Raw genomic sequence first — 14616 nt, forward strand, 5'->3', positions numbered from 1 at the left:
GGCTCCGGGCGCTCCCCGGCGGGGCGCAGCCTCCCGCGCCCTTCGCTTTCGTTTGGGGCGTTTCAGGTTGTTTCCTTTATTTTGCTGTTAAAATGGGGTGGCTGCTGCCGGTGGCAAGGCGAAGTTGTTACAATTTAGCAGTCAGCTCCCCGGGAAGCTGTGGGAAGTTTGGGATAGGCCGATGGTGAAGCTTGCAAATAATGATATTCAGTCCGCTGTAACGATTAGTAATTTGTCATAATATTAGAATAGAACATCGTCTTTAGCTTGTCCACGAGCAGTCTCATTATATTTGTTTATTGTCTGCATAATTGGAACCATTTATTGGTGTGTATTGAATACTGCCATGGTTTGCATGAGTGTTTACATTGTTTTTCATTTTTTCTCTTTATTTTGACATAAGGAGTTCTGTTATTTGCTTCGATTAAGGGGAGGGATTTAAGTGTTGCACAGGACTGTTTGGGAAGTGTAATGTTAAAACAAGATAAATAACTCTGCCTACCAGATAAAGTTTGGTTCAGAGCAACAAATATAAAAATTCTAAATGAGTGCTGCAATCAATGTAAATCCTGAAACAAAACAGAAACTTTAAATGAAGCCAGCACCATCTATTTTAATAATTTTTGTTATATCCTTGTCAGATTCTTATTTAATTAAAATAATAATTTCAGACACAGTCATTGATGAATGCATAGAAAATCAGATGCCTCTTAAATTAACATAGTATCTCATTGCAATAATTAGACAACGTTTCAATTACTTGTAAATATTTGTCAAGACATTTTTCAGAACATTTGTTGTCTTTTTTTTATTATGTATGTATTCTGACAGTTCCTAAAAAAAATCTCAGCAGGGAAACATATTTATGAATAAACACACCATTATTATTATTATTATTATTATTATTATTATTATCTGCTTGTTTATCTGGAAACCTGTGATTTATCTTTTGATAAGAGTACTCAGCCAACGACAGAAAGATTTATTCTTTCATATTCTTCTTTTTAGATCTTGGATGAATTTTGCAATGTGAAGTTCTGCATAGATGCCAGTCAACCAGATGTAGGAAACTGGCTCAAATATATCAAGTTTGCTGGATGCTACAATCAGCACAACCTTGTTGCATGTCAAATAAGTGATCAGGTACGTGGTGTTCACTTTCTGGACTTACTTTTTAAAGGAACTTTCAGGTGTCAATGGAAAAAAAAATAACAGCATTTCACAACAGCTTTTGGCCTCTTTGCTGTTATGGTAAAAGATAAGGTACGGATGGAAATGCAGAATGGAATAATTTTGATTATGGGCGGCAGAAAATATGAATTTTCAGTTTTACATATTGTTGTTCAATTCAAGCAGGAGTTTTTTGCTCATATCTGATAAAATTCAGAGCTGCTTTCTAAGGGATACAAAGGCATTATGTGCTGGTTTTGAATTAGGAGCATTTTCTGGCTCCTGTTGCAGTCCACTTGGATTGCTGTGTTAAATCGTGGAGTTGGTTGGATGCTGTAACATGAATTTAATGGAAAGAGGGGAGGACACAAAAGTGGTAATGTTACCAGTGTACTTGCATGTGTGGGGATTTGAATTTGAATGCACACATGCATGGATATTATTGTGCCTTCCCATACACTTTGCTGGAACTCCTGGTACTTATGTGCTGAATCAGGGTCTTCGGTGGTTTTCTTTTTCTTTTCATTTATTGCACTTAAATCCACTCTTTGTTGGGCTGAAACATTATTTATCCTTGTGTGTTGGAAAAAAGGCTGGGATAGGCAGAGGAAGAATGCAGTAAAGCATTTTGTTTTCAATTATGCTGATGAGTTATTAGGTGTTTCCTAAATCAGGGTTTGCTTTTTTCTGCAGATAACACAGGCCATTATGAAATATTTTAATGGGCGAAGTTAGGCTGAGGAAGCTCTGCTTCTTTAAAGTAAAATACCTAAAACAGCAAAGCAACAGCTGATTGTGATTTCTTGTTTCCAATTTAAACTTCGCTACCTGCAACATAGAATTCGATTCATTTAATCAGTGTTTCATTTTTCACCACTTAATTAACTGCATCAGGTGAATGTTAAAGATTATCTTTAGCTGATTTAATTGCCTTGACAGTATTGAAAGAAGAATCACAACCAGACACAAAGCTTCAATTAGAAATCATTCTTTCTAATCAAATTCCATACGTATAGGAAATGAATGTGAGGGAGCCTGCTATTTCCAGCCCAATGCTACGTATTTCACTCCTGTGAGATAGCTGATTAAAACTGGGTTAAATAACTTTCTCAGAAACTATGAGAGAAGATCTTTTTCATTTCCAACTTTTACAGTTCAGCCCTGAGCACATGTAGCATGGAACGAGCCAGCGGACCGAGAGATAATTTCTTTTCTATACAGCAGCTGGTTTAACTAAAGAAACCATAAAGGTTATTAGTAAAAGCAAGTTACGTTTTCCAAGCTGAAATATGCTTTGTGCTGAAAAACGATAAATTCTCTCCATGCAGAGAGAGCAGTGATAGGAAAAGGAAACTATGTAGATTAATTGAAATAGCGAATTCAAGTATTTTACATTGAGCAGGAGCTGGTGTAGGTAGGAAAGATCAGAAGAAATCACATGCACTGGTCAAGCAACTCACTGTCTTTGGGTTGGTGCTGGGGATCTGCAGCTGAGAGTGCAGGCGAGGCTGAGCCATCAGCATCTCCCTCTGAGCGTGCACCCGCGCTTTGACGGTTTTGGAAGGAAAGTTATGGCGCTTTTAACTTTCTCTTTTTTTTAGTGTTTACATTTCTGACATTTGGTAATGGTGGCTGTACTGCTGCCAATAATTCCCTTCATTCACTGGAGACTTGTTATTTATTTTGCACAGTATCGTGCTGTTCATAATTCCATATTTTTATAGCGTTTTGTTGCTGAGATTTGCAAATTAAGATTTGGTTGTCTTTCAAGTAGCTTGTTGTGATCTGGGTGCTGTCAGCAGGAGATTGTTGTTCATTTGGCCCTCTGGAAACGCTGCACACTTACCCACAAAATCGTCCGCGTACTCCAACGTTTTATGACCAGAGCCTAAAAAGTTAATGCTAAAAATGTGCTCTCGCATCTTAAAGCAAGAAACTCTTTCTAACAGCTCCTCCTTCTGCTTTCTTCTGGCACAAGCTCACCAGAGGTAATATAAAATATAATGGGGAGGCAAACTGGGAAATGGACGTTACATGGCCAAACGTGTGCGTGTACAAGGAGTGACAAATGCAAGTCAGGGCTGAGTGTGCACATATAGACTGTGTGGGGCTGCCTGGGGTCACTCAGCCTTGGTAGCTCCTGGAAAATAAAAGGGGGAAAAAGAGTAAAAGAAGGGAATACAAAGGGGAAATAAAAATAAGGTGAAGCTGGGTATGTGTGTCAGTGGTTGTGGCTAGAGCTGGAGGGCAGAGACAATGATGCAGCCCAGCTGGTAGAGGGGACCCCAGCTCAGCTGGAGCCACAGCCAGTGCTGGATGCAGGCAAGGGGGGACCCCCCAGTTCTTGCTGCCTCCCCCAGGGACACAAAGCAGCTCAGCAGCCCTGGTTGCACAGAGAGCATCCCCAGTCTGCGCTCGCTCCCGGGCCACTGACACTCGATCAGCAGTAATTGTTCACCTCTAATTGCTTCAACTCATCTGTAAAATTCACAAGCAAACATTGGGCTGTACCTGAGAAGGTGGAAGATCCTTCCAGTGCTCCCAGCCTCATGCTGCCCACAAGTTTATATTACTAAATTCAAGCTTGACTGATAGGTATGGTTCCCAGACTGCTCGAGGCAGGATTGAGATGAACTCAGGGTGGTGTGTAATCTGGTCTCTCTGCTGTGTTCTACCTGCTGTATTTAACAAAAAGAGGGAAAGAAAAACATTTTTTTGTCATTTTCTCTCTTAGGGTTTTTTCAGAGACATACCACCCCACCCCCTGACTCACGGCTGGGGTTAGGTTTCATCACTTAGGATCAACTTTACAAAAGACCTGGGCTCTTTCTTATGACTGTATAAATGAGCTTTGCTGAGATGAACAGCTCGATAATGGTGGGATGCAGTCAAAACATGCACGCTGGATGCAACTCATGTTTCATTTGATTGCAGCTGGAGTAGGGCTTAAAAGCTGCATTTTTGTACTTATTTTTTTTAAAATCTCGAATGAGGTCGATCTAGGATTTCTTTTTGCTGTCTTACTATTATCTCCTGTCACACCCAATCTAACCTGAACATATGTAATTTTAGGTGTATATCAATAATGAAATTCCACAAACTGGGCACTCAGTTTTTTTCTTTTCCCCAAAGAGACTACAGTGTGTGCAGAGCTGCAGAGAGCCTTGTCACTGTTCTTGCCCTGGAATGTGCTTTTTCAGCTCAGAGTCAGTTTAGGATTCTAGAGCAGTTTCTGCTAACTTGGATGACTCCTCTCTGTTATCGTTAAATATCTATTAGTTCAACTTTTTAATGACTTCAGAATGATTGGCTCTGTTAGGCTTTCTGGCAGTGCTGTCAGCCCAGCAAAAGCATTATTTTTAAAGATATATGTTAATGGAAGTGCAGTTGCAAATCAAGCAGTGGCATGGCAGCGTCTGTCACACATTCCAGGCTGAGATCACGGTCACCTTCAAACTACGAAATTGTTTTTTTTTACTTTTTTATTTTTAGAAAGATTGTTGGTAGCTGTTGCAGTTAAAACCCCAGAATATCGTTTTTATCTTGCTTATTGCTTGCAGAGTTCTGACAGTGATACAGACACATAGTGCTGTGAAACTGCCCTGGACTTCCAGGTCCCTTTCCCCCCAACAAAGCAGCTCCCGAAGAGTAGCTTTGGTTTATCCACAGAAAACTCAGTGACTCAAGATCACTTTACTGAGGTTTTAGATTGCTGTGCGTGCTGAAATAGGTTTTTAGTGGGTTTTTGTGTGTGTGTTTTGTTTCCTTGCCTTATACTCAAGTACGTGCCACTGCAAAGGGAGCAAAACCAGTAGTATCACACTCTTAACAACATGCCCGATGTCAGTAATATAAACTTACAGGAGTGAACCTACTGCTGTAGGTTCCACCAGATCTGATCCCACCTTACACGTTTTACAAACTTTTCTAATCTGCAGGCACAGCTTCATGTTTCAGGTTTTACGGCCGCGGCACCCTGTCCGTGGCGGGCAGGGGCTCCTTGCACAGCCACCTGCAAAAGTTGTGTATTTAAGGAATAGTTTTGAGGCTTTGTTGTCAGAGAGTGAAATTAAGGTTTTGGCTGTTGTGGGTCAGGAGGGCACGCACACACTGAGCTCATACAAGGCTCTGTTCTGCCATGATTCTTCCTATGAGTTGCTGGTTATTAAGCAAATAAAGCTTAATCCAACTCCCACTAAAAATCTGTCTCTAGTGGAGCAGGGATGTTTTAGCTTGGAGCTGGTGGAATGAAGAGCTGCTCGGTGGTGATTTTCCACTTGCTGCAGTTAGAGCTGAGGCTGTGGGTGAAATTCCTGCCTGGGCTTTACGACTGCCTGTGTTATCTGGAATTTGATGCACTGGTGGTGTTACCGCTCTCAACATTGGACTGTCCTGATGTGACCTAAAGTAAACTGTTTAGAACCAAACCTAGCAACTTGTTGTTGCCACTTCTGCAAAGTGATGAAGTTTTTCTTGCTGATTCATGTTTCATAAAAGTGATAAGGGATTTTCTGTGATGAGGGCTGTCAAGTCCTACTCATCTGCTCGTTAAAACGTAGAGAATTATGTGCAACCACAGAGCCAGGACAAGACTGCACCTTGCTTGATATTGGTGTGGCTCATAATGCACGTTCATGGGTGTTAGAGGGCAACAGATTGGTTAGATCAGCTCAGTAGAACAGCTGGGTGACAGAAGTTGGAGGCTGGTGTCAGTGGATAGGATGCCTAAGGAAGAGGTTGTGCAGGACCAGAGCAGCTTGGAGGAACCAAGGCTTTCACAGAAGCTGAAATTCACTGACAATGGAAGAAGACCTGAGTGGTATTGGGGAGGGAGGTGGCCTGCAGCCCCCCAAGATGCCAAAAAAGGGTGCCCTGCAGAGAGGTATCCTGCAGTTACCTTCTTATCTTGGGGAGCAGGAAGGTGGAAGAATGGGGATTCCTGGAGCATCCTTCCTCCAGTCCATCCTGCACAGAGATTTTGGGGCATTTTGGAAACAAAGAAGGAAAGGATTCACAGCCCTGGTGCTGAGGCACTGTGGTGCTCCCCTGCCTGGTCTGCAGGGGGAAGGGGAGGGTCCTGGGAGGGTCCTTTCTCCCCCTGGGCTCCCACTTGTGCCCCCACAGCCCCTTGCATGCAGAGACTTGCTGACTTTCGCCTCTGGATTTTTGCTGAAGTTTTCTTTGGGCCCAGTACGGCTCTCAGGCAGGACTCCTCTACCTTGGCCCTTGAAAAAACTCCAGTTTGTTTCAATTTATCATTTGCCTGAGTATAGCAAGAAGAACCTGGCTCGGGTTTCATCACACAGCTCTCCAGCTGCACAAGTTGTTCATCACTGGAGCTAAAATTGAAGCTATTCTATTTGGACCTTTTTCTTTCTTGTTTTTTCCTTCAAACTCTTTAATTATGGCTTGTTGTGAAGTTGTGTCCCCTTGTCATTTATCTGGCGGGTGTAATTCCTGATTTTGATGGAGCTCCTTAGATGTAATGCTCATTAGTAGATTTGGACATTTAATTTGTTTTACTTTTCAAGCAAATGCCACTCTTGCTCTGAAGGCCTGTGGGGGTGGATGCCAGTTGGCAGCATGCACGCTGCCTCTTGGGGCACATTCCCCACGGGAGCTGGGAGATGGGGCTGCCTTGCTTGGGTGGGTGAGCCCATGGAATGTGGTCCAGTGAGTGCTGGTGGGGCTCACCAGGGAGCAATCCACTTTTGGGGTCTTCTGTTCCATCCCACCATCCCGAGCTGGGTGCTCCTGTTTGCACAGTGCAGGACAGGATCCCTGGGTGCCTCGCCTGTGGTGGGAGCTGTGAGTTCAGCACGTGGCCTGGGGGTTAAACGGCAGACTGCATCCACTTGGAGCAGCATCTCTGGCCTGCCCTAACATCTGAATTTCCCCAGCAGCTCTGGAGCACGTGCAATGTTCTCCAGAGCCGTAGGCAGGAATAAAGTGTTTAGTTGGATGCACCAGAACACAGCTCCTCTTTGGGGCACCACAAACGTGTGCGTGGCACTTCCTGCCTTCTCTCACGCTCAGTGGCTGAGTTGCTGCTTTCCCCCCCTAAACCTTAACTTCAATTAACCCCTCCTGGTTCTGGGGGATGCTGTTGGGGGCAGGGGGGGGTCCAGGCAGGGCAGTGTGGGGCTGGCAGGGGCAGGGGGATGGCTGGGGTGCTTCAAAGCACAGGGGCTCAGTGGCTGCGCGTGGCCCCAGCCGAGCTCGCGGGGAGCGCGTTTCGCTATTATTTCAATTATTACAACTTCCTGAATAGGTCGAAGGTCGTTCATAATTCACGCTTCTGTCATCTTTACACATGCCAAATGCAGTCTATTAAGCATAAATAAAATTTCAAGTGCCTGACCAGGAAAAGTAAACTGGGATTCATAACAATGAGGCCTTATTCATCCATTTAAAAGCGAATTGTGTGTGTTCCTTTTTTTTTTCTTCCCCCCTCCCCTTTCCCTTTATGGCTTTGCAGTTTGGGAGCTTTTATTTCTGCTCGGTAGCACAGATCTCTGACCTGCAGCGTGGGTGTGGGCAGGCACAGAGCACTGATGAGCCAGGCCTCCCCCAACTTCTCCCCACCTCAGACCCCCTGAACTTTGAAAGTGTTTCCAGACCTGAATCCGATTTTGCTCTTCCTACATAAACTGTAGTCACACACCGTTGATCCCAGGGCATGTGAAATGAGCATCTGGACTTTGCTTTTATTTTTTTTTTTCCCCCTCTCCTCTGGTTGTTCCTCTCCTGTGCAGAAGCTCTTCCTATACTTGTTCTCAAGCAGACCCCAGTGCAGGTTAACCCAAAAAAGTTGGTTAATGGAGCAGGATCAATCAGCTGGAGAAATGACAGCCAGAAAATTGAAACCTTTCATTAATTACAGTAAACTCAGGACCGTGTGCCAGAAATCTTCAAGCTTTGCAATTGAAAAATCCACTTATTTTATGATGGCATTTCCTAATACAAAAATACTGCCCGTGGTAGAGGTGCTGTTCTTGCAAGACACAGGCAGCCCAAGGGGTGCCTGAGGAGCTGGGGGGAATTTGTGAGGTTCCCCATCTGGGGGCTGCGGGATTTCCCCTCTCCCTGCCTTCCCTTGGTCATCTGCTGCTGCCTCAAAATTCAGGCAATGTGGTTCATTTCAACAGTTGGCTTCTCACTTTTTCCTAGATAGGGTAATTCCAGGAGTTTATAGGTGGGAAGAGTGAGAAAATAAAAAGCTATTCATGTGAAGTAATAAGGACAGCTTTTAAAATCAGAATAACTTTACCTGCATGACCGTTTTGGTTTAAACTTCAATATGTTTTATTTTAGATTTTCACTGCAGTGCAAATTTATGTATAAAGGGTTAGTGCAGGTAAATTTTTCTGTATATACAGAAAATTTTAAAATTATTTTTAATAATAATTAAGATTAATACTCTGATGATGTGAAAATGGCAGAGCTGTAAATCTGTCACTCGGCCTTTGTTTTGGAGAATGTTAGGTCTGAGATAATAATAAGCAAAATAAAGAAACATTACTCAACTTAAAAAATGGAAATTTTTGGAACACTCGTCTTGTTTCTCTGCTGAGGGACAGAGAGGCTGGCCAGGCAGTTTCTGATAGGTAGCTGGGTCATTTTTTGATTTTTAAATACCAGTGCAGACAAGACAGCTGGCTGCAGAGTCTGCCCCTGCTCGGGGCTGTGCCCCTCAGCTGCAGGAAGGCTGCTGCATCATCCTGGGCTGCCCCAAGAGCAGCGATGCTCCCCAGCACAGCCCCTGTGAACAAGAGCCTCTTTATGCCCCATCCATGTGCCTCCCTCCGTGGTGAGAGGTGAAAAGGTCTGTCCAGACACTTTTGGTGGGACATGGAAAATACAGGAGAAGGCTCCTCTGTGGTTTTTGTTCGCTCCTTGGTGTGCAAAACCAACCCAGGAAGAACAGCGGTGTTTACCTGACTGGGAAACAAAACCTGGGAGAAGCAGCAAGTCCTGGGCAGGGCAGAAGCTTTGGCACAGTCCCTCTGGGATGGTGGAAGTCCTGCTGTGTCCTGGCTGTGTGCTGCTCCTTCTGTGTCCTGCCAATGGAGGTCTCCAGAAATCTCTTCAGTCAGTGTGCACAAATCATTATTCCACACATTATTTTCACCCCAAACCAGCCAGCAACCGGGCCTGTCTTCCACAGATCTGACTGCAGCTTACCTTTCAGATGTGCAGAGGCCATTACACTTCTGGAATTAAAAATCCACTTTTCAACACGTCCATCATAACAAAGGGAAAACCAAGCATTGCTTGCAGCAAATATTCGCTGGATGTGGCACTGTCACCGGGTTTATTTGCAGGAGGTAAAAGCTGGCTCCATTTAAATGTGGTTTGGCCTTTGATGGGATGATCTGTGTTGCCTCAGTGCAGCCCCAGCACGCTGAAGCTCTGTATCCTTTGGCACTGACATTGGATTGGATCCACAGAGGGTTGTGGTACCAGATACTTGCCTGGCTGCATGAAGGGATACTCACAGGACACTGCCAGGCTCTCCTGGCCTCCAAAATACTCTGTGGAGTTTGAAATCCCTTGGACCAGAGATACAAATGGGAAGCCCAAGCAGCCCAGGCTGGTGGTTCGGTGAGGGTGGTGTGGATGAGGAGGGAGGGTGGATCACACTGCCCATAAACTCCTTCTCCTGGTTTTTATGGGGGAAATTGGCCACAAGCAGGGGGTTGTGGCACTGGTACCTCGTGTTTTGCCAGCACTTCTGTCACCTGGTGAGGGGTGAGCCCTGGGGTGTGGGATGAGCAGCCTCCACTGCCACTCCCTGCGCCGTTCTCCGGAGCGGCTTTTGGGACAAACTACAGGAAAAAACCCTCCAAATCTGAGTAAATACATCCGAATTCGATATTTTTGGGTGTTTAGCCCGTTTAGTGGGCACGGCTTGTGCAGGCAGAAAGGATTAGGCTGTACGGCCACCTCCTGGAGGACACGGGTATGTGCTGGCTGCCGGTGGGCGATGATGCTCCGGTGTGCCTGGGCAGGGAGAGCACCACCCTGGGTGACAGTCCTCGTGTGACCCGGCAGGGAAGGTACCCACGGACCTCCAGACACCTGTCCCTACCCGTGACAAACTCACCTGTGTGACTTTGATCACTGGAGGTGATTTGCTGCCTCTCTCCCCATGCACGGAAATGAGAGTTAAGAGTTTCAGAGCAAACCCTTTAAAAATACTGAGAAAAAGCAAAGGCATCATTTTTTTAGCGTAGGAAGCATAGCTGTCATGTGGTTTTGTTTAACAAGGCCCGAGGAAGTTACTAATATTTATTTGAGCTGCTTCATGGAGCTTTGCAGTGCTGGCGTGTGCTTGCTCTGGTGCATGGACCCAAGGGAGGGTGTTCCCTTTGCCCTCCCCACAGCCTCCTACCACCCCAAAGGGCTCCTTCCCACAGCCCAGCATCACCTGGATGACGGGCCAAGGTGTCACCAGCCAGGGCCACCACCAGCAGCTTTGGCTGCTCATGATGTTTCTTCATCCAGGACTGATTTTTCCCTTGGTTTCCGTTTGAAGCTAAGGAATAGCCAGGTGCACTGGGTCTTACAGGCTTCTCTCCTCACAGCTTTTTGAACTGTGTAGATGGTTGGAACAGGGGGCTGGATGGCTATGGCTTAACCAGCATCTCCTCATCTCTGCTTTAGAATTACAGAAACATCAAGGTTGGAAAAGACGTCTGAGATAATTGAGTAAAAGCATTAAAGTTACTTTAGTACTTTTCCCCAGCGCAACAGGAGTTCCTTCCCTTACCAGGATCACTCAGGGATGTGTTTTATGGCTGCTCTGTACTTTGGTTTGGTAAAACTCAGCAGACAAGTTGCTGGTGATATCTGCAGTCATCACACAGCTCATTTTGCAGCAGAGGCTGTTGAAAGCAGTCCTTTTTATCCTCACAGAGCCCAAAACACAACGACTTTTGAGCTGGAAGAAGCAGACTTGCCATGGTCATCATGAGTGGGCAGGCTCTGGCCGCAAGGTCTGCCACACTCAGCAGCAGGGGTTGATGTTTCTTTGCCTGTTGTGGTTCTTACCTTCCTTTTTCTTTCTATTTTTTCTCCCCAGATATTCTACAGAGTGGTGGCAGATATTGAACCAGGAGAGGAGCTCTTACTGTTCATGAAGAGTGAAGATTATTCACATGAAACAATGGCTCCGGACATCCACGGTTAGCCTCTTCTTACTGTTTCATCTGACAGAAAGTATCCCTGAAATTAACCCAGAATTTAGGAAGACTTTTTCTTCTGTTGGAATCTGGGATGGCTTCCAGCTTCAGAGCTGGACTGTGGTTGCATTTGTCCATCTTCTGCCTTTCTGTTCCTGATTGAAACTTGATGTTTTTGGTGGGGTTGCAAAAGAAGAGCAACAGTCCCTGTCCTTATCTGAAGACTGTGCTGCTCCTACAGGAGCAGGACCCTGATTATAGGTTATTTTTTGTCATTTAGCCAAACAACTGTGACCTTGAAAAGAGGAAATCTGAGGTTGTCAATGTTGCTGTCACTTGCGAGGATATCTCAGCCATTCTTACTCCTCACACTTGTCCTTTACTCATCCCACACGCAGATTCTTTGTCTGAAACTCCTGAGTTGTTGCTCAGATTTGTCCCCCAATCTCCAAAATCTCCTTTAGCTGTGATACCAGTGGGACCTGGGTGTGGGATATCTCCTTAATGCCCAGCATGTTGCAGTTTATGCCCAGAGAGACATTTTATACATTTTCAGGAATTCGGGGACGATGCACAGGGCAGGAATTATCAAGGTCTCCACTTTCTTGTACGTTCTTGTTCTTGTACATTCTTTTTCTCTTAAGAAAAAAAGTGGGGGTTATACATTCATTCCCATTTGGTTTTGTGGTTGGGTTTTTCCCCCCAGTGGTAACTTTGTTTAGTTATTGCTGAGGGTGTCCCCCTGTCCAGCACACTCTTCTCCTTGCCTGGTCCCCATGGTCAAGTAGCTATTGTATAAATGAGACCAGAGGGAATCTCTGCAGTCACATGCAGGATCATGTCCCACAGGGCTAATTTAGAAGCAGACTGAGCCAAAGTGTTGCTCGTGGACAGCCAGGAACAGAGCCCCATGACACTTTCTCTGGATCAGCTCAACTGTCAAGTAGCAACCAAGAACATTCACTGGGGATTCCAGCCAGTGCCTTTCTGACTCAGAGCCTTGGGGCATTTATATCTGGAACCAAACCAGGGTGTCTGGCTCCTTGTGTGGACCAACACTCAAATACACAGCAGAAAAAAAAGCCATTGTGGGATGCTCTTCTCCAAGTTTGGGTTTTTTTTGGGATTTTCTTCAGCTAATCTATTCTTTTGCAGGAATTACTAGTTAAGAGAATGCAGTACTCACTCCAAGGTAACACTTTGCTGATAGTCTACACTTTCCAGCAAGAAATTATGACCAAATTTTTGGAATTTAAAGCAAAGAATTTAACTTCATGCATCTCTGGCTTACTTTGAACAGGGCTGGGTGCTGCAGGACTGTGATGAAAATGAAGAAGCTTTTAAAAGCTCTAAACACCCTTTTGGCTTATTTAGATGCTGGTGTTTGTGTCTGAGTCAGTCCCTTTCGTTGAGAAATGCAGAGACTGGCAGCCTCTGCTGGATATCCGTGTTAGACCCTGTATAATTCCATTTAGGATGGTATTTAAACACTTGTCCTTGGCATTTAAACTTTTGTCCTAAGCCAGGGTTAGGGATTCCTGGTGGATGTCACCCAGGCTGTTTTAACATTATAAAGCATTCTTAGGAATCCCTCTTTCTTTTGAGGTTCTTCTCTTTATTTTATTGAGGAGCAATCCATTAACCACACCATCATCCAGCTTCTGGTGGGGTGGTGGCTAAGGATGGGTGAAAGCTGAAGTGGTGTCCCTGTCCCCACCCCGGTGTGTTGCAGAGGAGCGCCAGTACCGCTGCGAGGACTGTGACCAGCTCTTCGAGTCCAAGGCTGAGCTGCTGGACCACCAGAAGTTCCCCTGCAGCACCCCTCACTCCGCCTTCTCCATGGTGGAGGAGGACTTCCAGAAGAAGCTCGAGAACGAGAATGACCTTCAGGATGTGCACGAGATCCAGGAGTGTAAAGAGTGTGACCAAGTCTTCCCAGACTTACAAAGGTAGGAGAGGGTGCTTAAAACGTGACTGAATGGGGCAGATTCTTTCTTGTTCATTGACTGGTGTTGGGTGGTGTGTGTTCCATGTGTCTGATTTTCAGTCTGAGGGATTAATTTGAAGGGGCTGATGGAGGCAGATCAAGTCAGAAGAATTGCCTGGGTGGGACAGGACTCTGGCCTGTGAGGTTTTTGCATGTTGGGAGTTACTCAGTGTTAAAGTTCTTTTCTCCCTGCAAGTGAGAGGACGATATCTAACATATGGGAATCATTGAGGAAATGTAAATTTAGCTTAAAATATTAAATATTGAAGAGAAACTGCAGAAAACAAAGAAGGAGTCATCATAAATAGATGGGCAGTACTGTGAGAAAGAGTGAAAAATGAGAGTGAATGCAGCCGTTCTCTGAACTGCTGAATTATTGAAAGGCTCATACACCATGCAGACAGTTCACTACAAGAAAGGGCCAAAGTGTGCTATATCCAGATTTCATAAAGCAAAGGGCCCAACTGAGCTGTGCTTGAGGGTGTGAGTAATTAGATGGAGAAATAGCTGGGCAGGAAGATGGGGGTGTTGGGTCCAGGAGCGCCCAGTGCTGATGGCCGGTCACAGAGTTCAGGTGCCACAGCCAGGGACAAAAATCTCTCTGGGGCTCGTGGCAAATTTGTTTACATGATGGAAAATCAATTGTTATAAAAGTATTAGGAGGAGAAGCCAGAATTATTTTTCCCCCCATCAAAAGAAGAAGAGGGGTAGAAGTAAGAGCATCTGCAGTGTGAAAGCATTTCCATTGCCCGTGGCTGAGAATGGAGGTTGCTGTTTGGCTACACAACCCAAACAAGGTTTGGGCTACACAACCCAAACAAGGCTGTAACCCCAGCAGGCTTGGTCACTGATTCAGCAGAGATCAGTGGGAACTTCATGTGAAAACAGTTTGAGCATCCCAGGCTAAAATTCCCACTTTCCAGTGGGTTTTCTGTGAATCCACTCTTGCATTATGTAGTGACCTTCCCTCAAGCAGTGGTGTGAGTTATGACTCTGTATGTGAACAAGCCATACAGCTGTTTAAAAATACATATTTGCTACAAATGAATGGTAAAAATTCAGAGACAAAATTTAATTTAAAGATGTGCAACAGAATTTAGGTGGACATTGAATATCCTAATAATAGACTGAATAAACCACTAAGAAATTAATGACTAAACAACCACACAATTGCACACAGTTAATAATAATCATCAATAATAGCTTCAGTTGTGGTGTACCTTATCTAGAGGCTTCTTAAACTCATCCTGTCCTACTCCAGAGGAGTTATTCCTC

At 44.8% G+C, this 14616-nt stretch overlaps 1 protein-coding gene across 4 annotated transcripts in view; it reads left to right on the forward strand.

Moving 5' to 3' along the window:
* The window catches only part of MECOM (MDS1 and EVI1 complex locus), a 180321-nt gene that overhangs the window by 132680 nt on the left and 33025 nt on the right, over positions 1–14616 (forward strand). For all 4 annotated transcript variants that reach the window (XM_031055374.1, XM_031055376.1, XM_031055375.1 and 1 more), the window contains exons 2-4: positions 1009–1143; positions 11255–11357; positions 13087–13303. In XM_031055374.1, the coding sequence (XP_030911234.1) occupies positions 11309–11357; positions 13087–13303 (266 nt within the window). In that variant the 5' untranslated portion in view covers positions 1009–1143; positions 11255–11308. The remainder of the gene's footprint in view (positions 1–1008; positions 1144–11254; positions 11358–13086; positions 13304–14616) is intronic.

The sequence above is a fragment of the Geospiza fortis genome, unplaced genomic scaffold (genome assembly GCF_000277835.1).
Source record: "Geospiza fortis unplaced genomic scaffold, GeoFor_1.0 scaffold172, whole genome shotgun sequence".
Taxonomy (NCBI): domain Eukaryota; kingdom Metazoa; phylum Chordata; class Aves; order Passeriformes; family Thraupidae; genus Geospiza; species Geospiza fortis.